Here is a 26,289-nt window from a genome sequence, read left to right as displayed (position 1 = left end):
TTAACTTTTTACCCATGGCAACTCATCACCTAATACATGTGTTAGTCCCTAAGGTGCCACAGGACTGCTCGTTGATTTCAAAGGGGGAGGGCGTGTGCCTTCCACTTCTTGGGGCCACCAGTATTGCCCCTCGTCAGGCTGGAGCAGCCCAGAAGAATGCCTTAATGTGTGTCCCTGATGTAATATTCGCTGGGCAGTTTGCAATGAGGAATAGCCGGAGTAGTGGGATATCCGACTCATGCCTCCTTTCTCCCATGCCCACTCTTCCTGCACCTGACACACCTCCTGTATGGATGCACATGGGGATTGGTGTAGCACTTCCTGAATTGTCTTTGCGCCCGCAGGAAAAGTCCCCTTGCTGGGATATTCTCAAGGGAGGGGGACTTCATGGCTGTTCTGCAACCCCATTTACACTGGCTATTTTTGCTTATCAGGATTACTTAACCAGGATGAATTCTCTTCTTAGTGCCTTACCCTGGCCTCCTTCAAATTCCTGCTGTAAACATCCTTTCCTTCACTTTCTCTGCACTGGTGTGCTCTATTCTGGTGCTGCACGCTCACCGCAACAGCTAGAAAACAATCAGAGCTAGCAAACGTGATATGAAACAAGACAAATCCCCAGTGAAGGTCAGTGCACCCCTGTGATCCATTTGTCATCATAAACACCTTGCCTCAGACCCGAAAGCACCACTACGGTGCAGTATCATCTAGCCAGAGTGAGAGGGAGCATCACTGCACCTGGCCATGCCTGTCTAACTTTCTTATGCCAACCCCAGTGAGACGTGGCATAATAACGCACAATGCGGTAAAGCAGGGCACTCCGTCTAAAAGAGCAGAGTGTGTGGAGCAGCCCCAATTTCAGGCAGTCCTACGTGGAGACATCTTCTTAAATTAAAGGCCAACGGGCTGTCTATTTCTAAGGGGCAAATAGCATAGACCTGGCAAATGCAGATGCTGCTCCCTTCACCGTTCCTAAACTCTGCTTTCCCTAGTCAGATGTAGCTCTAAGCATGGTCACATGTACAGGCTTGTTTAGAGAGAAAGGCACGTGGGCAGCCTGTGTAAAGTAACAGGGACTCCAGACACATTTCTGTAATCCACTATCTATTTGAAAGGGTCTGTCCATCTGTCGGTCTGTTTGTTCAAAAACTCCTAAACAGTAAGAGCTAGGACCACCAAATTCAGTACACAGCTTCCTCTTCCACCCTATAAAGCAAGGTCAGGGATTGGTTGTGCCAGGGAAATGGGATGTGCCTAGAATGGGATTGTGTCTCATAAAACCGTACAGAAAAGAGACTGAATCACCAGGCCGGTGAAAGGGTCTGGCTGGGGACGTGCCCCCATCTCTGGGGCTGCCCAGCTCCAAGTCTCCCACCCCTCAGGCTGTCTTTAGAGATAGTGGAGGAGGAGGGGACTGAAGCTCCCCTCTTCGATTCATATGGGAACATTTCTGGCTGTTCCCCTTTCTCAGGGAGTGAGGGGTAAGTGCACAGTTTGCTGCATTCCTCACTCTGGCTGGGGAGTGCAGAGGGCAGGCAAACCTGGACCTGCCTCACCTGGGGGACATGCACCCTTCCCCGGCTGTGTCTGCTGCAGCTGTGCCCCAGCTGTGCCCACTGTGCTTCTCACCTGGCCCCAAGCTGCTGTGGTTAAAGAGGGCTGAGGTAGGCCACCTGCATACTGAACCGCTCATCTTCGGCCCTACCTCAGAGCCAAGATTTAACCCAAGTGGACATTTTCATTTTCTTTTCCAAAAACAAATATGAATTGGGTTAAGGACCTGAGCGACACTGGGGACATTTTCTAGTGTGATGATAAACCAATGTTGCCAGCTCCCCTGGGAGTTTAGGGGGAGCTACTCAGAGGCAAAACTGGGTAAGCTTCCCAGTTCTGCTCTCTCTTCAATGGGAGCTAGGTGCCTAATGACCCATTGTGGTGTTGGTACATCTCTCCCTTTGCTCTCACACTGCTGATCCAGTGTTGGGGCCACCAGTCTGGCACTCAGCTCCCAGCAGCCGGAGGCAGGGCTATGTCCCACCGTGAGCGCTACTGGGGCTAGTGGCAGGAAGACACCAATGCTTCCATACAAAGGCATGCCTGCTGGGGGTGGGGAGCATGGCAGAGAGCTCAAAACCCCTGCAGCCTGATCTTCAGCTGATGTAAATCCATGTAGCTGCAGGACCTCCAGTTTACTCCAGTAGAGAACGGGACCCATATAAGCCAGGCTTGTGTCTGGCCTCCTGGGAACATGAGCAGTGCGAAAAGTACCAGCAGAGGATCATAAAAAAGTAGCATGTAAAATGCCTAATAGATCAAATGCCCCTGAGTTATGGGCCTATTCCCTTTGGGGAATGTAGGTCCTTTAACTGACATTACACTTGAGCCCAAGCATAAGAAGCCAGTGCTTTCCGGAAGGGTGCCCAGTTCGACCTCAGCTGAAAAGCTGGTCTGTGTCCTGGAAAAGAAAGGAGAACTCAGCAGTTGTCCAGGTTGGCTTCTTCCCCCTGCCCTCCCTGGCTGGTTTGGGGGCTCTGAACACTTAGAACTGGGGGGAGGAGAGGGCAGCCGGTGGAGGGGGGAACTAAAACTACTGGCTTCCTCAGCTTTCCCTGCCCGCTAACCAGGAACTAGTTAAACTTTCGCTGCGCCTTGCAGAGCCGCACAAGGGCTTTGGCTGGAAGAAGCAGGCTGCAGCCTTTGCAAGATCAGCCCTTCGCCCTGTCCTCCCCCCTTGCTCCGGCGTTATACATCCCCCAGCTTGTAGATCCTCCCCTTGCTCCCCTCCCCCAGCCTCCCCTCCCCTTTCCTCCCCAGCCTGCTGCTATCTGAGCTAGGATGGTACGTGATCTCTTGGAGACCAGCACACGCGCGCCAATACGCACACGCCCCGGCGGGCACTGCTACCCCGCGGAGCAACATGTCTTTCTCCTAGCAGCGGTGCCCCTCACAGCCTGCCAGTCCTTGACGATGTGGCCATGCTTTCCTCTCTGCCTCCTGCTTTCCCTCTCGCTGCTCCTGCCCCCGGGGCATCTCTGCCCCCCTCTCTGTAGCTGCCTGGACTACCACACCATAGACTGCCGGGACCAAGGGCTGCCCAGTGTCCCGAACCCCTTCCCGCTGGACGTGCGGAAACTCCTGGTGGCTGACAACAACATCCAGGCAATCCCGGCGGATTTTTTTATCTTTTATGGCGACCTGGTGTACCTGGACTTCAGGAATAACTCCATCGCCGCCTTGGAGGGCGGCACGTTCAGCAGCTCCGCCAAGCTGGTGTTCTTGGACCTCAGCTACAATAATTTAACCCAGCTGGAGGCCGGGATATTCAGGTCGGCGGAGAAGCTGATCAAACTGAGCCTCGGGAACAATCGCCTGGTGGAGGTGGACGAGGCTGCGTTTGAGAACCTGGAGCAGCTGCAGGTGTTGGAGCTGAACGACAACAACTTGCAGAGCCTCAGCGTGGCGGCCCTGGAGGCGCTGCCCGCCCTCCGGACCATCCGCCTGGAGGGCAACCCCTGGGTCTGCGACTGTGACTTTGCCAACCTCTTCAGCTGGATCCAAGAGAACGCCTCCAAGCTCCAGAAAGGTACAGCTAGCTGCAGGACTGGCAAGGGGCAGCCTGTGTGTGTGTGTGTGTGTGACACGTGTGTGTGTGTGTGTGACACACACACTCTTTCAGGTAGTGTGTGAGACAGGTGCACTCTTCCAGTCAGCTTGTGTGTGTGCGCATGTGTGAGACGTGCACTTTTCCAACCAGCGTTTGTGTGTGTGAGAGACAGGTACCCTCTTCCAGGCAGCATGTGTGTGTGTGTGTGTGTGTGACACGTGCACTCTTCCAGGCAGCTTGTGTGTGTGCACATGTGTGTGAGACGTGCACTTTTCCTGGCAGCGTTTGTGTGTGTGAGAGACACGTGCCCTCTTCCAGGCAGTGTGTGTGTGTGTGTGTGTGTGACACGTGCACTCTTCCAGGCAGCTTGTGTGTGTGCGTGTGTGTGACACGTGCACTCTTCCAGGCAGCCTGTGTGTGTGTTTCTGTGTGTGTGAAACACGTGTACTCTTTTAGGCAGTGTGTGTGAGTGTGAGACACACACTCTTGCAGGTAGCTTGTGAGTGTGTGAGACATGTGCACTCTTCCAGTCAGCTTGTGTGTGTGCATGTGTGTGTGACGTGTACTTTTCCAGGCAGCGTTTGTGTGTGTGACACATGCCCTCTTCCAGGCAGCTTGTGTGTGTGTGTGTGTGTGAGTGTGTGAGACACGCACTCTTTTAGGCTGTGTGTGAGTGTGTGAGATGCACTCTTTTAGGCTGCGTGTGAGTGTGAGACACATGCACTCTTCTAGTCAGTTTGTGTGTGAGACAGGTGTGTGTGTGTGACAGAGAGAGAGAGATGCGCACTTTTCCTGCTAATCAGCTTGTCCGTCCAGTGACCTTTTAGTACTAACATCCTCCTCCCAGGAAATGGGATATTTGGGCCCTGTGATGAAACCTCTCCAGGTGGAGAAGAGCCTTTTCAAACCAGGTGGCCGCACCCTGATTCTCTTCCAGGCTTTAGTTTCTATTAAGTAAATGCATAGATTGCCTTTAATAAGCCCTTGGAATGGCTGACTGTTTGTGCCAGCACACGGGGGAACTTGATTTTACCCTGCCTCGATTTTCTAGGAAGCAGCCCCGAGAGCTCGAGCTGCCAAATCTGGAATTACCCGACATGGCAAAGCACTTAGTCCTGGGGTTTGGCTGGTTATTTTCAGATGCACTTTGAAATGATATTAAAGGTGCCATGTGCAGGAATCCAGACATGCCCTGCCCAGCCCAAGGCTCTTCATAATCTGACAAGCTTTAGCTGGAGATCAACCACAGGTCAGGGTTCCCAACAAGCACCGGGGTGAGAAACTCCTGCCATTAACCCCCTCAGAGGCCCATGGGTACCAAACAGCCAGGAGTGGACGTGGTGATGGGGCTACTGGAGGGCACACAAGGTAACACCCCTCATGAGATCACTGCTGCCTAGTCTGCTTCTGAGCTAAGCTGTGTTTGGCTGGGGTTGGGGGGAGGGAGGGGGATAAAAGGCTGAGGTTTGATCACCAGGGAGAACAGGAGGTGGAGAAAGGAAGAAGCCATTCTCTAAAGAGCATCTCTGGGTATTTCCTGCAGTGTCGGAGGCAGAGGGAGAAAAACACTGAATGAGCCAAGAAAACAATATCAGGAGCTTTTCCCTCCTGTTTGTCACTAGAGGCTGTCACACTTGTGTGAGCTCTCCTTGTGCCCGTCCCCTTGGGGGGCACGTCTGATACATGAATTTGCTTTGCCCTAGATGCTCAAGGATGTCATGAGACCTATTAGAGATGGATGAAGTGATTGGGGGAGAAAAATGTTCGTCTCCCCACCCCTGCTGGGCGGGAGCCTAATCTCGACCAGCTTCCCCCAGCAAGTCTGAGCCAGCTTGAGTCTGTCTTGGACTCAGAGCTGTGTGTTGGCCCACCTCCCCTGAAGCATGTGAGCCCATCTCTTCCCCTTATCCAGGGCAAACCTCCAGTCGGCGGCCCCTCTGTGTTCCAGCTGAACCTTCTTCCATTTCCCCTACCTGCTCGTCTGAACAGTGTGCCGAACCTTTAACTGATTGAAGATTCTGATCATTCCTCCCTTCCTCCATACACAACACTTCATCTGAGCCAGCAATTTATCCCTCATTTCCTCCCCATTTACTTAGTCAATCTTTTATCCATCCCCCCTTAACCCAAACCAATCTGTTCCACCTTCAAAAATATCCTAATAATGACACTCTCTTTTCCCCAATTTGCATCCCCTTTCAGCATAGCTACTTTCACCCTCCCATTGCTTTTATGCCTGTTCCTAAGTGTGCCTGTGTTTCTTAGATCTGCAAATCCCTAGAGATCAAGTTTTCTTACAGGCTTTCCCCATATTTACTGGGGTCAGCCAGGCTAGAAACACCTTGGCAGCGTGTTTTGTTTCAGCCATTTCCAACCCCAGATGAACCCAAGAATATCTATACATTTGTTCGGAGGTTCAGAAGGAGTTAAGAGGGAAATCATCTGTAAGTCTCAGACTCTGGGCAAAAGTAAAAGAGGTAAATAACTACGGTAACATGGTAGGGAGCTGCCAAATCAGAAAGAGCAGGTAGAGGAGACATTTCTAGAACAAATAACAGACAAATCCAAAACACAAGATTTAGAAGTAACGGAGGACGTTAGCTATCCAGATATCTGTTGGAAAAGTAATATAGTACACTCCAAAATTCCCAGTAAGTTGTTGGCATGTATTGGGGACAATTTTTTTGTTTCTAAAAGTGGAGGAAGTAACCAGAGGATGGCCATTTTGGACTAGATTCTGACCGACAAGGATGAATTGGTGGTGAATCTGAAGGTGGAAGGAATTTTGGGTCAAAGTGATCATGCTGAAATCATAGGCGCGGGGAGTAGGATGCGAGGGGGGCTGTGACAGCACCTCCAGGTTTGGCTTCTTGGTGCCCATAGGTTGGCCATGTTTCCGACCTGCTGTCAGCTCTGCTAGCCCTGCGTCCTGGCCTCCAGGTGGCCCCACCCATCCCAGGGTCCCACCACCAGCCAGCCTCAAGGTCCAGGCCACTGGCCCTGGAATCTCCGCTGCCACATGGGGTTCCACAGCCAGCCAGGCTCTGCTCCTCACCTGAGCTCTGCAGCCACTTCCAGCTGTGGCTAGATTTGCAATTCCCCTGGACCAGACACATCAGACTGAAGCTATTTGTTATTTGCGTCAATGGCATCCGATCTGGGAGAGTTGGCAGCCCTACGTGTGACCCCAACTTGGGGTGGTGAGGTGAACAGAGATAAGGGGGGCACAGCTCAGCACCCCCACCCTAAAATAGTTCCAGCACGACTGTATGACTTGATAGATTTCATTACTCTAAGGCAAGGTGTGATCATCAGAATAAGGGTAATGCAGCTCCTAAAAAGCTGACTTTAACAAACTAAGAGAACTGGGAAATAAGATCCCATGGGGGGGGGAAATCTACAGGAAAATGGAATTCAGGAGACTTGGGAGTCTTTCACACAGATGGTATTAAAAGCCAAACTGCCAACTAGTCCAAAGTGAAGGAAAGAAAGGAAGAATAATGAAAAATATGGCTCCATCTTTAATGGCCTGAAAATCAAGAAGGTATTCTACAAAAAGTGGAAACAGGGACAGATTGCTAGGGAGGAGTTCAAAAAATAGCACAAGCACGTAGGGACAATATTAGAAAGGTAAGGCAGAGTGTGACTTACACCTTGCAAGGAACATAAAAGAGTAGGAGGTTCTATAAATACATTAGGAGCTAGAGAAAAAAAGGAAAGGATCTGTCCTCTTCTTAAGGGGGGCAAAAATTAGTAATTGATGACATCAAGAGGGTTGAGGTATTTAGTGCCTATTTTGCTTCAGTTTTCACTACAATGGTAAATTGTGACCAGGGATTTCAACAATTTCCACCCCAATATCAATCTCAAACTGGACCAGTCCAGACAAGAGATCCCGTTCTTGAAAGCTACAGTACAATTAAATGATGGTCACATAAACACCACTGTACAAGGGTGGTCCTTCGCCCCCCCCCCTTTATACGTCCTTCAGTTTGGCTTTGTGACCCGAATAAATAGGTTCAAGCCTAGCCACGCCCCTTTGTCCGGTGTGTGCGTCTAAATTCGGGTCTACCACCCTTCTTTTCCTCTGGTCTATGGGATGCGGGGTAGGGGGGCCCAAGACTGCCCTCTCTTATGGGCCCCAGACCAGGGCCCTAAGGACAGGCTCTCGTAGTGTCCTGTCCGGCTGGTGGGGTTAATACCCGAAACTCCTCAGCCCACCTGCAAGTCCTCAAATGCCTTGCCCTGGGATGCTTCCTATCCCGCTAGCCGCGGTGGCGCTCTCCTTCCCTTGCTCTCCTCCTCTTCTCCAGACTCACCTCTCGCTTTCCAGACTCTCCTCTTGCTCCCCAGCCTCTCCAGGCTCTCCTTTCTTTTCCCAGTCTCTCCAGGCTCTCCTCTCACTCCCCCCAACCTCTCCAGGCTCTCCTTTTCATCCCCTCCTGGAGTCGTTCTCCCTGACATCACCCACTGACCCCGGGGTTGGGGTGTTCTGACACCTCCGACGTAGCCCGGAGCGTGGGATTCCCCCCGGCGTCCGGCCCCCGCGTCCATCAGCTGGGCCGTGGCCACCGAACAGCACGCAAGGGGCCTGTGTTTTCCGGCTCACCCCGAGGAACTCATACACCACCATGGGAGTAGTGCAGGGCGGCTCGGCCCCAGCTGAACGAGGCAGCTCCGACCCGTCACAACCACCCTATACCAGAAACCTACTGACTGCTATTCTTACCTACATGCCTGTAGCTTCCATGCAGGACACATCACATGATCCATTGACTACAGCCAATCCCTAAGATACAACCGGATTTGCTCCAATCCCACAGACAGAAACAAACACCTACAAGATCTTTATCGGGCATTCTTAAAACTTAAATACTCACCTGGGGCAGTGAGGAAACAGTGACAGAGCCAGACAAGTACCCAGAAATCAGGTACTTCAAGACAGGCAAACAAGGAAAATAACAGAACACCACTGGTCATCACCTTCAGCCCCCAGTTTAAATCCCTCCAGCGTATCATTGACAATCTACTGTTTATCCTGGAAAACAATCCCTCATTCTCACAGGCCTTAGGAGAGAGGCCAGTCCTTGCCTACAGACAGTCCCCCAACCTGAAGTAAATACTTAGCAGCAGTCACACACAACACCATTGATACATTTACCCAGGAACCTACGCCTACAACAAACTCCATCGCCAACTCTGTCCACACGTCTGTGTAAGCGACTCCATCAAAAGATCTAACCATATAAACCACAACATCAGGTGTGCATACACCTGTACATCCACTAACATGATATATGCCAGCAATGCCCTCTGCCATGTATATTGGGCAAACCAACAGTCTCTCCACCAAAGGATAACTGGACACAAATCAGACATCAGGAATGGTAACACATATAAAGCTGTACGGGAACATTTTAATTCTGTGGAGATCATGAATTTAAAAGTATCCATCCATTAACAAAATAGTTTTATCACCTGATTACAGAGGGAGACAACTGAACTGTAGTTCATTTACAAGTTCAACACTATCAACTTAGATTTGAATAAAGATCTTAACTGGTTAGCACACTACAAAGGCAATTTTTCCAACCTTTGATATTTCCATATCACATGCTATGAATGAGACACACCCAGCCTGACTTAATTAACTTCATTAACATTGGTCCTACAATTGCCAGGTAACTTCTTTTACTATTATATATACCATAGATTCTGTAATTTCTACTCCAACTCATCTGATGAAGTGGGTTTTATCCACAAAAACTCATGACCTAATACATTTGTTAGTGTCTAAGATGCCACAGGACTGCTTGTTGTTTTTAAAGATACCTAACATAATTAATATTAACAAGAGGGAAGGAAGAAAGCCAAAATAGTGAAAAAACAGGCAAAAGAATATGTTAGATGTAGTCAAGTCAGCAAGAGCTGATGAAATTTATCATAGGTTACTTAAGGGACTAGCTGAAGAAAGTTTGAAGCCATTTGCATTTATCTTTGAGAACTCAGGGACTGTGGGCTAAGTAGGGCAGCCAATGTTATGCCTGGAAACAGTCTAGAGAGGAAAGACAGGGACAAATTGTGCAGGTTTCAAGATAAAGATCTGAGCTCAGCACCATGCTTTCCCTTTTCACGTCTATAGCAATTCCAGCGTTTGACTATCACAATACATGTGAATTGGGAAAGCTGAAATACGTGGAACTGGGAAATTTAAGGGTGGAAGGACTGATTCATTGGTTCCCTGTGCCCCTTTGCACCATCTCTAATGCCCCATTCAGTGCATTGGGCCCTTGGCAGGCTCACAGCTGGTTCAGGACATCAGGGTGGATAGGAGGAAGACTGAGCATGCCAGGAGAGGCAGAAAGCAGACTCCTGCTATTCTGTAGCCACTGTAACACCCCAGAACTGCAGCATTCAGACACTACTGTGAAATATGGCCCCTGCAAGGATTAGAGACAGGTGGAGGAAACAGAAAATAAGTGGCTGGAAGAGAGAAACTTCAGGACAGAGTCAGATGCTGTAAATTTGTCTTGATCGTGAGCTTAAAATAAGAAAATGCAGTTTAATGTGCCCCGTCTCTTCTGTATAACAGAGAATGAGACAAACTGGAGATGAGTATTGAATCTACCAACCAGTGGAGCCAACAGACCCGTCAGGCCCCAGGGCAAGATTGGAGAGGTGGCTCCACTCCTCTGAAGGGGTGGAGACTCAGGTAGAAGGGGCAGGGCGGTATCTCACGTCCCCCAGGCATCCCTCAGTGCTGACCACCATGTGCCATGCCTATCCCTGTCAGCCCTCCGTGTTGCCTGGAGCATGCTGGGCAGCACTCCGGCCACCACTGCTGTGGCAGTAGCAGCAGCAGTAGCCAGGAGCCCTGGGTCCTTGTGAACCACCAGGCCCTGGGGCAATTGGACTTGGCTCCCCTCCCCACCTTAAAATGGGATCCTGGTCCAAAAATGCCTTGGGTTTTGACCTGACAAAATAGATACCCAGCTGATGGACGTTGAACCCCTGGTGGATGAAGTTTGAAAAAAAATCAAACCACCAGTGTAGTTCATCTGAATAGATATCCCATTCTGCTGCAGCAGACACGGGCCAGTCCCCAGCACAATTCATCCCAAATGCCCTCTGTCCCCCTACACTCCAAATGCTTGGATCAGTCGGTGACTTGGATGTGAACCACAATTCAACCCATGACGTCTTGCAAGACCTGCCTTCATTGCGCCTGGTTTCTAATCAGCAGGGCAGCTACTGAAAAAGGCTGGTGATGTTACTATTTCTGCTGGTTTGTTTCTGTTTGTCCGGAAAGTCTCTTCCCAGCTGAGCTGCTGCTGCCTAGCTCGCTCTGTTGCTTCACACAAACAGCAGGCATTGGATTCCTTGCACAGATCTTAGCCTTTCTGCGCCCCAACCTTTAATTCTAAAGAAAACTTTACTCTTCTTCTCACACCCTTAATTGCAGGCAGACTTGCAATTTATTGCACTCAAAAGTTTTGCACTCAAAGCTGTTGGCTTGACCAATGTTACAGAAGACGAGTTCTTTTTAAAATACATAAAAATGTTGAATTTTCATCACAATCCAGAACAAATGTCTAGGTTGTTTTCTGATCTAAATTGTTTCACTTTTAGTGAAGGCAGAATTTGTGCAGTGCATCAGGCTGCCCAAAGAAGTGAAGATCCCTGTAATAATGATATTTTGATTGTAGATAAGCGGGGAGCTCAACATTTTTTTGACCTTCCCAACATGCTAGAAAAAACTCCATGGCCCAGCTATGCCACCACAACTACTTTTCTGTATATAAAAGCCGGGGCCAGGTAAGGGATAACAAGCAGGGGAAGTGTCCGGGGTTGCCCCGTGGAGATACATTGCAGGGTTTTGGCTTTCTGCCTTGGTCCCTAGTGAGTCTAATATGGGCTCTGCTTGGTGGTCCCCCTGAAACCTGCTGGGAGCCCCCCTGGGAGCCACAGACTCCTGGTTGAGAACCACTGGTATGGGCGGAACCTCTGTAAACCGGGATTCTCTGGTCCGGCAACATCCATGATCCACTAGGACTCCAGATGTTCCTGGTCCAGAGAGCCCCAAAAGCCAGGAGTCCAGTGGCAGGAGGAATGGCAGCTGGGAGCCCTGTCAAGGCTGGGAGCTCAGCCTGGCTGATGACTGGAGTTTTGCCGGAGCAACAGCAGCAGGGTCAGTGGCCAATAGCAGGGCTGTGAGCCCTGCAGGGATGATGGCAGAGGAGCCAGTGGCAGTGGGGCTGTTAGCCCAGCCGGGCCAGCATTGACCTCCTCTGGTCTGGCAAACTCCCTTGTTCAGGACCAGTCATGTTCCCAGGGTGCCCGCCAAGGGAGGTCCAACCTGTATCTGGCATCTCTTCTCTGAAAAGATGCAAAAAGTGCTTTCCAAACTATGGATGGAATTCATTCCGATATATACATTTGGTGCAGTCTCTGCACCGGGGGTGAATTTCATTGTATATATTCATGTGGCACCACTGAATTGCAACAGCCAGGTGGGTGACGGGTGCACAGAATGCTAAGAATAGTAAGGGGAGGAAACCAGGGCCAATGTCTGCTTTAAGAAATCTTCCATGAGATCCTTTAGAACCTCCACAAAGTCCTTCTTATTAAAGGTTCCATTTGAAAGATTCCCCCAGGCACTCACCCATAGGCTATGTCTTCACTGCATGCTTATTTCTAAATAACTCAGGTTATTTTAGTAACAGAGTGTGTGTCTACACAGCAAGCCCATTATTTTGAAATAATGGGCTTCCTATTCCGACTTCTCTACCTCTCATTTCCCAAGGAGTAAGGGAAGTCGAAGGAAGAGTGTAGGCAGCGCCTAAAACCGAGTTCAGATACTTCAACTTCAGCTGCGCAATTAACATAGCTGAAGTTGCGTAGCTTAACTCAACTTTAGCCCACCGTGATAGTGAATGCCTGGAACTCTACACGAAAGAAGGGCTGAGTTGGCTTTGCCAGGATTTGACTCCGTTGTTTGCAGGAGTCAAGCACATTCACATTTAGGCTTATACCATTGTGGCATTCCCCCTGCTTCGTTCTGTTGACTCCATAACACATTGCTGGGTTTTACTGGAGGTAATTGACAAGGTCCACATTCACCAAAATGGAGACTTTCAGAGGAAAGAAGCTCTCATGGGCTCCTTTAAGGAACCTGATAGAAGGAGGGTAAGACATGTGTGACAGGTTGAACCTCTCTAGTCTAGCACCATAGGGACTTGACCAGAGCAGAACCAGAGATTTTGCCAGACCACGGGAGGTCAATATTGTCTATCAGTATTACCAACTCTGCCACTGCTCTCTGGGCTGTTAGAAGACATTTAGGGACAAATTAGAGCTAAATAACACCACAAAACACTGAGAGCCAGAAACTGTAAACAAACTCTATGGGTCTGCAGGAAGCTTGGTCATATCCATGATAAGTGGATGTCCAGCTAACTAAAATCGTGCCAGACCATGGAGGTTGCCGGACCAGAGTGCCAGACGAGAGAGGTGATAGAAATGTAGCCATGTTAGTCTGGTGTAGCTGAAACAAAAAACAGGACTATGTAGCACTTTAAAGACTAACAAGATGGTTTATTAGATGATGAGCTTTCGTGGGCCAGACCCACTTCCTCAGATCAAATAGTGGAAGAAAATTGTCACAACCATATATACCAAAGGATACAATTTAAAAAATGAACACATATGAAAAGGACAAATCAAATTTCAGAACAGAAGGGGGATGGGGGGAAGGTAAATGTCTGTGAGGTAATGATATTAGAGGTGATAATTGGGGAAGCTATCTTTGTAATGGGTAAGATAACTAGATCCTTTGTTCAGACTCAGGTGTAAAGTGTCGAATTTTAGCATTAATAACAGTTCTGAGGATTCTCTTTCAAGTGCAGTCTTAAAAGGCTTTTGAAGCAGGATGCAGGTAATTAAGTCGTTGAGACAATGTCCTTTCTGGTTGAAATGGCAAGAAACTGTTTTTTCTTTGTGATCCTGTCTAATATCTGTTTTGTGGGCATTGATCCTTTGACGAAGTGTCTGAGACGTATGTCCAATGTACATAGCAGACGGACTAGAGAGGTTCAACCTGTATTTAAAAAGTGAGAGCTAATGCAGGGCATTTGGAGGATTGGTGTGAATAACTTTGAGGCCCATTCACTCCATCCAAGTCCATTGGGTCTGCAGAACTGGTCTAGGTCTTGGATGAAACCATGACCCAACAGAAGTCGAAGTCCAGGATTTCATCCATCGTCTCGTCAGATTTCTGGTACTTGCTGCTTCATGAAGAGCTAGCAATGTCATTAAAATGCAACCCTGTTGCTCCTGCTGTCTGCAACAACCTTCCTGTATCTCCAGCCCTCATCTGCTCACTCTCTCTTTCTCTCTCTCTCTCTCTCTCTCTCTCTCTCTCTCTCTCTCTCTCTTGCTCATTCTCATCTCAGCTGGAAATGCATGTTTCCTCCCTGGCCTAACTATCTTAATTTCACTCTTCCAGTGCTATTATTTACTGCTGCAGACCCCGATGCTGCAATTTGCGGCTTATAGGTGCACCATGAACTGTAGGATCAGGGCCCAACTTTGCCATTTTATCATTTAACCCTGAGCATGCAGCTTGGAAGGAAGATGCTATTTTAAAAATTAAACGCTGTAAAAGGACCCCGTTGAGTCTCCCCTCGCAGGTGCCAAAGCTGGATTCAGATGTAACACAGGTACTGACGGGAATTCAAGTCGCCTGGGGTGCCCATATTTAATTAAGTGCTTTGTACAGGTCTCTATTGCTATTTTATTCCTTGCATGGACATGCCTTGGGTAGCTGTGAGCGTGACCTTGTTTACTAATGGCTAATGCATTTTTAACATGACTTTTAATTAGAGTTTAAGTTGCCCTTGAAGTGTGACTGTGGTGTCTCCTTTCTGTCATCTTGCCCTCTTTCCACCCCACCTCCAGCTAGTGTCTTAGGAACAAGCTTTTTCAGGAAGGATGAGGACGCAGCTGTGCTACATTGGTCTCACAAAGAGCAGCCATCGTGTCATTGAAACCAGTGTCAACCACACAGGCATTCCCCTCCTGTTGCTATTCAATGCACATCCCAATTAACCCCCCCCCCCTACACTTGACAGGAACAAAAGGCTTTGATGGTCTTATTTGCTGGCCTGCTGCAGCTGTAGAACTATGTGAAGGATTTGTATCCATTTCAGCCAGGGCTGGGGAACCTGTTTTGGGCCACGGGCCGCAGACCCACCAAAAAATCAGTGGGGGGGGCTGCACAAAAGTGAGAAGCAAAAAACCCCCAAACAAACCCTCACTGACGTGGTCCCCAACTGAGGAGAAAGACACCCCCCCACATTCCCCTAGCACAGCAGAGCGTGGGGGGTCCAGACGAGTAGATTTTGTATGCTCCAGCCCCAGGCAGAGCACCATCACGGTCTCCCCAATAATGGGAGAGGGCAGCCCTGAGCCTCAGGGGCTGGATCCAGGCAAGCCGGGGGCTGCATCTGGCACCTGGGACTGAGGTTCCCCACCCCTGATTTAAGCAGAAGGTGGAGACTACGAATGGTGTCTAATAAAGCAATATGGTATGATATAATCCATGGGATGCGCCTCCTCCTTTTCTGGTCGAGGTTGCCCACTATGCTTGCCATTTACAAGGTTCCTACCAGAGATGCCATGGTTATAAATGTAGGAAATCAATGATCTGGGATTTAGGGAGTGCTAGGGCAGCTAGAGAACTGGTTTTCACTTTGCACCATTCATCACTGTTTTCAACATGGTTTAACGGCACAGTGGGTTCAATGACGGTGCTGCCTACACTAGTGCTTCTATGCAGGCCTGCCACGGGGGGAGGAAAAGAGCAAAGAGAACAATTGCCCCAAGGCCCAGCGATTCTAAAGGGTCCCTTATATGGCCACCACAATGCATCCCTTCCCGGTGCACTCTAAACAGCTCTAAGGGCTGTGGGGGAGCTGGAGAAGTGTTGTAGTCAGTTTAGCTACCTCCCCGATATAGAACGCTTAGAGATGAGCTGCCCAACAGAACTGGGGAGAAGTCTAGGAATGAGCGAGGGAGAAGAAGAGTGACGGTGCATAACAGGTGCAGCTGAGATTATGGGCAAGCTTTCTGGAGTGAGGAAGTAGAAATTAAATTGAATGCAGTAGCAGGAAACCAACGCGGGCTTCCGGGGTGGAGGAGGTGGTTGGAGTAATGGAAAAGAATGACTTTAGGAACAGAGTTTTTTTGTGCACTGGGGAGAGGTCAAAGGGGAAGGTTACAATGGGCGAGAGTCCAGAGATGATGGAGTCATGCTATGGAGTCTAAAATGGTATGTTTTAATGTGTCTGTATTCTATTCACATGGGTTCTTACTGCCAGCAGACATGACATCGGTGGCTCTAAAGAACTCGGTGAAAATGGTAAATGTTAATTTCAAAAGGTGTCCAATAAGTAAAGGCAGAAGTTCCATTTAAATGTCTAGGCAGCTGGAAAGTTAGTCAAACTAGTGAACTTTCTGTCACTCCTATCTTCTGGCTGTTAGTATCTGTGTGTGTTTATCGGTTATACACACTAGGCTGCTTTTCCACTGTGTGCTTGCATAGAATTAGAACAAGCTTCCACTGAAAAGGCAGGAGATTAACTGCCAATGTTCCATCTGATTTTTTCCTCACATGTGGAATAAATTTTACCATGTGCACTGAGGTATGTGAGGATGTGCACCACCAGTAGAAACACATACCACTGGCTGTGGGTGCTCTGTCAATAACTGGGTAGCTTTTGAATTTCTCCCGAGTGGCCACCCAAGTACACAGTTACGGGAAACACTGCTAGGGTATGTCTAGACGATGGAGCCATGTAGATTTGTTGTTTTGGAAAAGGGAAATGAAGCCGCGATTTAAATGATCGCGGCTTCATTTACATTTACATGGCTGCCGCGCTGAGCCGACAAACAGCTGATCAGCTGTTTGTCGGCTCGCGCGCTAGTCTGGACGTTCCCCCTGTCGACATCAAAGCCCTTTGTTGGCAGCCCCGGTAAACCTCATTCCAAGAGGAATAACAGGGCTGCCGACAAAGGGCTTTGATGTCGACAGGGAACGTCCAGACTAGCACGCGAGCCGACAAACAGCTGATCAGCTGTTTGTCGGCTCAGCGCGGCAGCCATGTAAATGTAAATGAAGCCGCGATCATTTAAATCGCGGCTTCATTTCCCTTTACCTATGTGTCTAATCTACATGCCTCTGCCGACAGAGGCATGTAGTCTAGACACAGCCCTAAAGTCCATTTCTATAGCACAGTTTTTCATTGGGTATCAGTGCATATGCTGGCACATCTGACACATCATTAGTTTAGTACATAATATACAAGGCCAGAAATGGAAATAAAAGCTCTGAGACATCGCATACATTCAGTAGCTTTTAGTCTGTTCATGCAGAATCTCCTAACAGAAGTAAGATTCCTCCACAAGAGCCCTGCAGTGGTTTCTATATGTATGCTGAATCCTGCTCATTTGCAGAAAAATAATTGGTCACTGGCTCCTTTGGCTTCTTTTGTTCCTTGTTTTTAGGGTTTTCAGGAGAATTTTGGTAATTGCTATTTTACAAAATCACTCTGGCCGAAAGTTTTGGGCTGAATCAAAAGTATATTTAGAATCCAGACCCAGTTGTTCGATTTCCAAAGGTGATGAACACAATCAGATCTAACTGAAGGTAAACTGAAGTGAGTGCGAATTGTGAACACTCACCTGCTTTAAAAAAATAATCTTTTTATCTGAAGTCGGTTCCTTACTGCATACATCCAGATTTGATTTTGTTTGTTTGTTTTTTGCTTTTCTTTTTTGGTAGCCATAGGCAAGAGCTGAATGGCATTTCAAATTTCCTTAGAGCAGAACTCCTCCTTGGGACTTATTAATACATCAGTGCCAGTGTAAAAGCAGAAGAAACAGATATATAACTAAAGGCAAAATACCATACAAGGAATATAATGCCACATTTAAATAATTTCAAGTCACTTAAACCTCTCTAACATCAGCAAACAGCTACAATTTGACAAATATAATTTCCCATTTTTCTAGACAAGTCGGTGTGGAATATTCAAATGCTCTTCCTAACTCCCTCATGCAGGTTAAAATACAGCTGAGGGAAATATTTGCAGTAACTAATACATTTAGTTCCACTTTCTGCAGGCTAATTGCCTGCCACCATACGTAGGTTTTACAAATATATCAGTTATTCAATGGATAATTTACATTGACTTTTAACTAAGGCAACTGTAACTTTCTGGTATTAGGCAATTATAAATGTTAGTAGAAGTTGTCGTAAATAATTAAATTATGGTAATATCTGGAGGACCGAAGTGGGATTTGTGGAGAGTACTGTATTAAAAAAAGAGGCAATCCCTAACCTAGAAGGAAAACAGACTAAAGCAGTGGGGGGCAATCTAAGCAAGTGAGCAGGCCACATGAGTGGCCTTCCTTCATCTCAGTGGGCCGCAAGATTGTCATAATCGAGATGGTCTCCCGGGATAAGCTAATTTTGCTCACTGCGCTTGCACACCTAGAATTTGCCAGCTGAATCACAACAGCACTTTGATTGGATGCAGAGGGAGTGCATGGCTCTCACATTCAATGTTGTGTGCAACCTGCATGCACCTCACTCCATGCGCCTTTGCTTTAAGCACATGCCACTTTAGTAATACTGGTAGGAATTATGCAGACAAAACCAGCAAAATCTGGCAACCCTGCACATGGGCAATGGTAAATAAAATGTCTCATGAGCCACACATAGAACCCCGAAGGGCTGCACATGGCCCTAGGACCACAGGTTACTCTCCACTGGACTAAAGTGATTGGATTGCGATACAAAAGGGCTTCAAAATATTCCTAATAAAAGGTATAACTAATACGAATATTTCTTACAACATCCCAAGGATTGGGAATAAGCATGGACAGCCTGTACTCAGAAGGTCCTTTAAAGCGGAGTCCAGTTAACCTGAGGCCAGGTGTGCTATTTGTTGCTTATCTTGAGCCACAGGAACATAAATGCAAATCAGAGGTTACCATCCAATATATCATCACAGGTTGCAGACATCTGGGGAACTATTTACTTCAGAGCCAAGAGGAGGCGATTTCAAAACAGTCAATAAGCCAGATGGGATGTAGCTAGAAACTTGTTTGGCTAAAGAGCACCAAGGACAAACATGATTGAATGACAGATCTTGAAGGCTGAAGAATTCCTACACAGCTCAAATGGACTGGGGTGTTTTGTGCCCTGTTGGGGTGGGGTAGGACAGCAGGGTCACATCCCTTTGGGTGGCCCAGTGTTTCTAATAGAGCTGGTTTTCTACATTTTTCCCTGAAACTTTCTTCCTTTTTTCTTCCCACTCCCACTCTCCAGATTAATTTTTTTCCAGACTGTATCCATTTTCAAATCACTAAGCATGCACACAATCCTGCTGCTCTCCCACCTCCCTATGGGTACGTCTAGACTGCAGGCTTCTTTCGAAAGAGAGCGTCCACACAGCAAAAGCGCATCCAAAAAGCAATCTGCTTTTTCAAAAGACAGCATCCACACTGAATGGACGCTATCTTGCATTTGAGTTGTGATTACTATGGACGGAGTGGCCACCACGGCACCTGTGCTTTTTTTTGGAGGCCTCTTCTTTCAAAAAATCGCCCTCTTCCATGTCCACACACGTCTTTTTCCGAAAGAGCTCTTTTGGGAAAGGCGTTCTTCTTTGTAGAATGAGATTTACCAATGTCAGAAAAAACCTGCGTTCTTTCAATTTTCTTTCAAAAGAACGCAATAGCAGTGTGGACATAAGTGAAGTTTTTTCAGAAAAACGGCCATTTTCCCAAAAAGCCCTGTAATCTAGATGCATCCTATTTAGGTATGAATTAGCCACAGTGGGAGTGTTTATACCTGATAGAGCTTTACCCCACTGCAGCCAAAACAACTAGCAAGACTCCTTAACATTTCCCTCTGTGTTGTGCGACCCATCCCAATGTCACATTCTTCTACCCCTGAACAAGGAACTTTATGAAAATAAGTACAACTTTTGCTTGGAGCCTTCACACAGCACTTTCTGCTATTTAAAGAAACAGTAAATGTATCCTGATGAATATCAGCATGGTTCTAGCTCCATCAGTTCCAAGCTTTCCACTTTATTTAGACTGTCAGCTCTTTAAGACACAGGCAAACCTTGTCAGTCATTATATGTAGAAAAAGTGTAGACACAGTCCTTAGCTACCGCTCAGTGCCTGATCTCTGCCTCGGGTTCTAAGAGTTGCCATAATAACGAGAACAAGAAAAAAGAGGCTGCTTGCAACATTAGTACATCTGTCTTTCTGCAAATGACACAACAGAAAGATACAGACTGTGCGACCTTGGGACAGCTGGAGTTTAAAAGATAAAGTGTGACCCCTGGCCAAAATAACATAAGTGACATATTTATAACTCTTGTTATTTCAATTACAGATTTGGGTTTGGTATGAAGAAGCGGCTCTTCTGAACACTGGGTAGGAGCAAGATGATTTTTATAACTATCATCTTTCTTAGCTCCAACTAATATTTAAACTGCAAATGTCCATAGCCCCCGTGAGACATTTTTTGATGGGAAAGCCAGGTGGAATTTTCAAAGGGGTGAAATCAACAGCATTCTAGAGAAATTACTCGGTAAATACCCTATAGAAATTAAAGTACATGAGATCCTCACGCCAGTGAGTTGTAACCATTTGACAGATTTGTGTGAGGGGTGGCTGGGTTATTCAGGATCTTAGTTACGTTGCTGAGGATTGCTGGTTTGAGTCTCAGCGTGGATCACCATCTCCAGTGTGGTGGGACATGGTGCTAGCCATATCACTCCTACGTGTGCCACTGGTCGTGAAAACTCATGTCCCTTTGTCATGACCCAATGAGCCTTTGGGAGACTTTACCTTATAACATTGTGCAGCAGGGATAAAATTCTCTATTAAACTGAATAGGATGGTTCAAAAACCCCTAGAAAAGGTAATACTGCTATTATATCCTATTTGGAACTATTCCTTATGGGACTGTGGACTTACAGAAAGCACCCGTTCAGCTGCAAGGCTAAATTTTTCACCATTAACAGGGTTTTATTTCCAAGGGAATCAGGGGACCACATTCTTCTTGGACCAAAATCTCATGCTGCAGGCAGTAAAATCACTAACAACTTGAACAAGTCAGCATCTGAGACTGAGAGAGACAGCTGAATTAGAACTCATTTGCAAATTCAAAACTGTCAATTTAGAATTGAATAAGGATCTCAACTGGTTAATGCATTACAAAGGCAATTTCCCCTCTTTGCATATTCACATCTCCAGATCAAATGCTGTGAATGACTTAGTTGCACACTGACTTGATTAGCTTCATTAATACATGCAACTTCTTCCTTATATATACCCCTACTTCTATAACTTCCGCTCCAGTTCATCTGATGAAGTGGGTTTTCCCCACGAAAACTTATGCCTGAATAAATCTGTTAGTCTCGAGGGTGCCACAGAACTCCTGGGGTACATCTACACAGCAGGGCTTAACTTGAAATAAGCTACGCAAATTGAGCCACGTCAATTGCATAGCTCATTTCAAATTAGCTTATTTCAAAATTGGGAGCATCTACATAGCACTTACACAAAATAGAGGACTCTTCTTCTGACTCCCCTTACTCCTTGTACAATGAGGGTTACAGGAGTTGGAGTAGGAAGTCCTCCAGCCTGACAGTATTTCAACATTATTTCGAAATAACTGCCCGCTGTATAGACATACCCCTATTGACCATGCAGTTATTTGTGCTATGTCTACACTATGAGTTTTCTCAGCAAAAAATATGCTAATTATGAGTCACAATCTCAATTGCATATTTTCTGCCGATCCATTTTTGCGCTAGGGGTTTTTGTGCAAAAACGAGCAATGTGTATGTTTCCTTTTTGCCCCTAAGCCCCCTTTTCCACACGATCCTTATGCCCTAAAATTGAGGTATACCGATCTCGCAGAAAAAGGGGATTTTGCACAAAAAGAAAATGTCCACACTGCTTGTTTTCGTGCAAAAGCCCCTAGCGCAAAAACAGATCTGCAGAAAATATGCAAATGAAATTGCGACTCAGGCAAATGAGTCCCTCATTAGCATATTGTTTGCCGAGAACACTCGGGATGTGTCTAGACTGGCAAGTTTTTCCGCAAAATCATCTGATTTTTGCGGAAAAACTTGCCAGCTGTCTACACTGGCCACTTGAATTTCCGGAAAAGCACTGATGAGCTTATGTAAAATCATCAGTGCTTTTCCGGAAATACTATGCTGCTCCCGTTCGGGCAAAAGTCTTTTTCCGAAAGACTTTTGCACAAAAGGGCCAGTGTAGATAGCATAGTACTGTTTTCCGCAAAAAAAGCCCTGATCGCGAAAATGGCGATCGGGGCTTTTTTGCGGAAAACCGTGTCTAGATTGGCATGGATGCTTTTTCGCAAAAAGTGCTTACGTGGAAAAGCATCCTGCCAATCTAGATGCGATTTTTCCGAAAATGCTTTTAACGGAAAACTTTTCCGTTAAAAGCATTTTCGGAAAATCGTGCCAGTGTAGACGTAGCCTTGTAGTGTAGACGTAGCCTGACTCTAGGCTTACCATTTGTGTCAAGCAGCATGACATAACTGGGACCTGCTCTGTGTCAGGTTTCAGACAGCAGTGAAGGACTGCAGTGATGCATGTTCTGTAGGGCTCCAGAGCACAAACAATGTTATTTGCGCATCCGTGCACTCATTCTGCCCACTTCTGTACAGTTTGTCTTCTGACAAGAGTGCGGCGATTTGTGAGGACACTCAAAATGGTTTTTATTACTCACCAGAGAGAAGATCCTATCTCCCATCTGGTGGCAGAAAGACCTAGTCTAAACAAGCAAGACTGGAGCTTCTTATTATGCAACCACATCAGTAATTCTAGCTGTGCGTTACTTGACCATCTGTTATCTAACGTACTGTGTTCAGACCCCTCCGTTGCCTCGGGAATCATGCCTAGGAAACAGTCTAGGCTAGTGGTTTTCAAACGAGGGGTTGTTGCCTATCAGGCATTGGGTCTCGTTGTTGCAGGATGATCTGTAGGGATGTTAAGAAGTGGCCAGCGGTAGGTCCGGCTCCTGGGGGAGGGGGGGGGCAGAGAGCGCATAGGGCTCCACACACTGCCCCTCCCATGAGCACTAGCTCTGCACTCCCATTGGCTGGGTCATCTGCTGCTGTTTGTTCTGGGGCGCAGCATGGTCTGCCAGGAAGGCAGGAAGCTTCTGTAGCACCCCCCTGCACTGCTGATGAAGAGCCACTTGGGGTAAGTCCCTCCTGCACCAGCCCTGATCCCCACCCAAGCCAGAGCCCCCACCTACAGCCCAAAGCTCCTCTTCAGCCCCATCTCAGAGCCCCCACTCTAGACACATTATGTTGGGTCATAGTACTGGTAGGCCCCGTCCCTCTCTGGAGATACAAAAGCTGGAGGAGCAGCCAGCCAGAGACCCCCCTCCGTGGGTGCTGCATGGCAGGCTCCCGTCATGGGGCCTCAGGCTCCGTTCCTTGGCCACACATGGCAGGCTCTGGCCCCAAACTCATACTTCCCATCACGGTTGGCCTCTTCCTTCCTCTATCCCTACCTCCCTACCCAGGGCTTAATTTGTCCCCAGGCTTGCTGGGGCTACGTCAGTCTGCTGCGAAAAGTGATATTGGTATGCTAATACATTTCACAGCAGACTGAGTAGCTTGCAAGTCTTTAAAAAAGCAACCAGCGAAGGAAAGGAAACCAGAAAAAAGACAAGAGGGATTTGTGTTTCTGTTCTGCTTAGGCCTAGTTAAGAATAGAAACCACTATACGTTATTTGTAATACGGAGTCTAAAAAAAAATCTGCATAAATAAATGGCAGTGATTTGGACATGAACCTAGGAATGTATTTGTTTTTCAAGTACAGGCAGTCCCCGGGTTACATGGATCCGACTTACAAACAGGGTGAGGTAACCCCGCACTAGCTGCTTCCCCCCAGCAGACCAGGGAGACGCGAAGCTAGCGCCCCCCCCCCCCCCCCCCCCCAGCAGACAAGGGAGACGCGGAGCGGCTTTTCTCAGCAGACACCTCAGCTTGAGAATAAAGGACTGAGGGAAGTGAGGTGTGGGAGAATAAAACTGAGCTCTGGGGAAATGTTTGGCTAGAGTTTCCCCTACAACATGTACCAGTTCCGACTTACATACAAATTCAACTTAAGAACAAACCTACAGTCCCTATCTTGTACATAACCCGGGGACTGCCTGTATTTGAAGAGAAAATGTCAGAGTAGCCACCAGCCAGAGGCCACCAAAACATTTTGATGTGAAAATCCCTGCTCTGAATCACATTCCATGGAGGCGGGGGCCTTTCCCGCATCTCCTATAGACCATGATGCAGTCCTATCCTTTGACTTGCATGACAGTCCTTGGGGCAGATCTGTCTGGGTGCTTACCCCAGTGCAGATACAGAAAGGCGTCAGCTTGCTACCTTCCCAGCTCAGAGGGTGAAGCCTGATCTCGCCCCCTGTTGCAATGACCGCAGTCTTCGACCACTGGAGCAGGGATGAAGAAACATAAGGGCTCAGGTCTATGCCCCCTCTCTCTTTGGGCCTACCCATAGCATCCCTCCTGTGCAGGTCCATTGTGGAGGCAGCACAGAGCTGGTGGACCAGACTCTATCTTGGGAGGCTGCTGTACTAAGGGGGTACACTGGGGGCAGGGGCACTTATAGCCTCCATGGGCCCCTGGGTAAGATGGGCGGGGGCTTGCTCTGCACTCCCAGAAGGGGTAGGGCCATGGGTGGAAGGGGCAGGGAGCCAGGGCAGCCAACCAATAGCACTGACCCCACCCCCCAGCTCTCAGAACTCCACAGAGCACGTGGTACGGTACTCCACCAGTGATTTAAAGGGCCCAGAGCTCAGTTTTTGTACCAACGAACATGCTGAAATTCCTGCCAAGTGATTTTTTTTTTAGGCCTTCAGAAAGGCGACTGTGTCTTCCTGACTGAAGCTTCTGGCTCTACTGAACAAATATTAAACATGAAGATTAAATAAAAGGTGCTAGGATTCTCCGTCAAGTCTACAGTACTTTGCAATGCTTATTGGCAAGAGCTTGTCATTGTAGGCTCTGGGATTTGTAGACATTGAAGTGAAAAGGGCCTTATCTAAAACAAATCCCAGATCCCTGTGTGCTGCCTTTGCTAGAATGGCTTGGTAGATTAATAACTGTGTGACCCATTATCAGCTATAATACATCAGTAAGGGTTAAATCGTCCCTACTGCTTTTCACAGCAGAGAGGCGGAAAGAAGCAAACACTCACAGACAAGTAAGCAATCCATCTGTCATAGGATGAAGGGCTGAGTTTAATGTCGTCATTCTTCTGTCCCGCTGACCCTGGAAGGTGGAGAGGAGATGAATCCGTTTGGGAAACCACTCTGTACAACATCCGCCATGTGGATCTAGATGTAAGACAGGCCTGCTCCTGGAATGCAGAACATCAGTACTTCCAATATAGTGGACTAAAGTGTCATGATGGTGAGGATGACACCTTTCAGTAGTATGGAGGGTGTGCCACAAAGCTATGGAAGAAAGGAAAGGAAAATGGATATGGTCCACAGATCTAACAACATGCATCATAGGTTGCCCAAGTAGGGCAGCACTTCCAGTGAGCATTCAGTGGGTGTGATGCAATGTGTATTTTCAACCTGTGCTTCGCAGACCCATGGGGGACCCTGGACTATGCCTACGATTTTCAAAGGGGCTCTGCAAATAAAAAAGTCAAAACCCTCTTCTGTACTTTTATCTTGGAACCAGTGTGTCACTTTGGAAGGAGATGCCCCACGTGCCACTGGAAATATTGCTATCATTGTTACTGCTGTTATGAATAAAGGACCAGATCCAAAGCCCCATGAAGTGAACAGGAAAACTCCCCTTCACTTTAATGGGCTTTGGAATAGGCTCACAATGCAGAAAATTAAAGCTAATTCACCAGTTTGAATGGAACAATACATGGTCTCCCTCTCCCACCTCCACTGACCCCAGCTCCCCAAGTATTGCGGTCTCATTAGCTTATTGCCAAAACAGCTTTTCCGGGCTGTTTTTTTCCCCTCCTGTCTCACCGAGAAGGAGAAACATACACAGCACGGATGAGCCACAGCTGGGAGCTAGCAAGGCCTCTTTTGTCACAGGCCGAGCTTTGCCCGGTGGCATCTATTAGTCTCTATGACTAAGAACTCTGTGAAAACTCCGGGCTAAACTAGCACGTTGGAGTGTGTGAGAATCTAGCAAGTAGAAAATTCCAATCTCATCTGGTTTGTTTGAGAGCGTGACCTAGATTCCAGGACTCACGGCTACACAAAAAGGAGCACTTTGTGTGTGTCTGTGTCTGCCTGTGTCTGTGTGTGTTGTTTTATAATCAAGCTCTCCATCACTGCAACATACTCTAGTTCACGCAGCAGGAAATATTCCCCAGGGCTTAGTACAAGGCAAACGGTCTTGTGCCTGCTTGACATCCTGATTTAAGGTGAAGACTGGAATGTCACATAGGGAAAAGAACAGAACTGGCATATTCCCTCTGGACCTGATCCTGCCCCCACTGAGGTCAACGGCAAAACTACTATTGACATCAGGTCTGCAGGACTGGGCTCTCATCTTTTGCTAGTAC

At 47.6% G+C, this 26,289-nt stretch overlaps 1 protein-coding gene across 2 annotated transcripts in view; it reads left to right on the top strand.

Moving 5' to 3' along the window:
- Nucleotides 1-2,758: 2,758 nt before the first annotated feature.
- The window catches only part of LRRC38 (leucine rich repeat containing 38), a 36,948-nt gene continuing 13,417 nt past the window's right edge, over nucleotides 2,759-26,289 (top strand). The window contains exons 1-2 of one of the 2 annotated variants that reach the window (XM_075906487.1): nucleotides 2,759-3,583; nucleotides 24,920-25,464. In XM_075906487.1, the coding sequence (XP_075762602.1) occupies nucleotides 2,836-3,583; nucleotides 24,920-24,978 (807 nt within the window). In that variant the 5' untranslated portion in view covers nucleotides 2,759-2,835 and the 3' untranslated portion in view covers nucleotides 24,979-25,464. Of the gene's footprint in view, nucleotides 3,584-24,919; nucleotides 25,465-26,289 lie in introns of those variants that run through there. The other variant, XM_006127899.4, reaches the window with a different exon arrangement.

The sequence above is a fragment of the Pelodiscus sinensis genome, chromosome 23 (genome assembly GCF_049634645.1).
Source record: "Pelodiscus sinensis isolate JC-2024 chromosome 23, ASM4963464v1, whole genome shotgun sequence".
Taxonomy (NCBI): domain Eukaryota; kingdom Metazoa; phylum Chordata; order Testudines; family Trionychidae; genus Pelodiscus; species Pelodiscus sinensis.
Note: the sequence above shows the minus strand (reverse complement) of the source record. Positions and strands in the feature narration are given on the sequence as shown.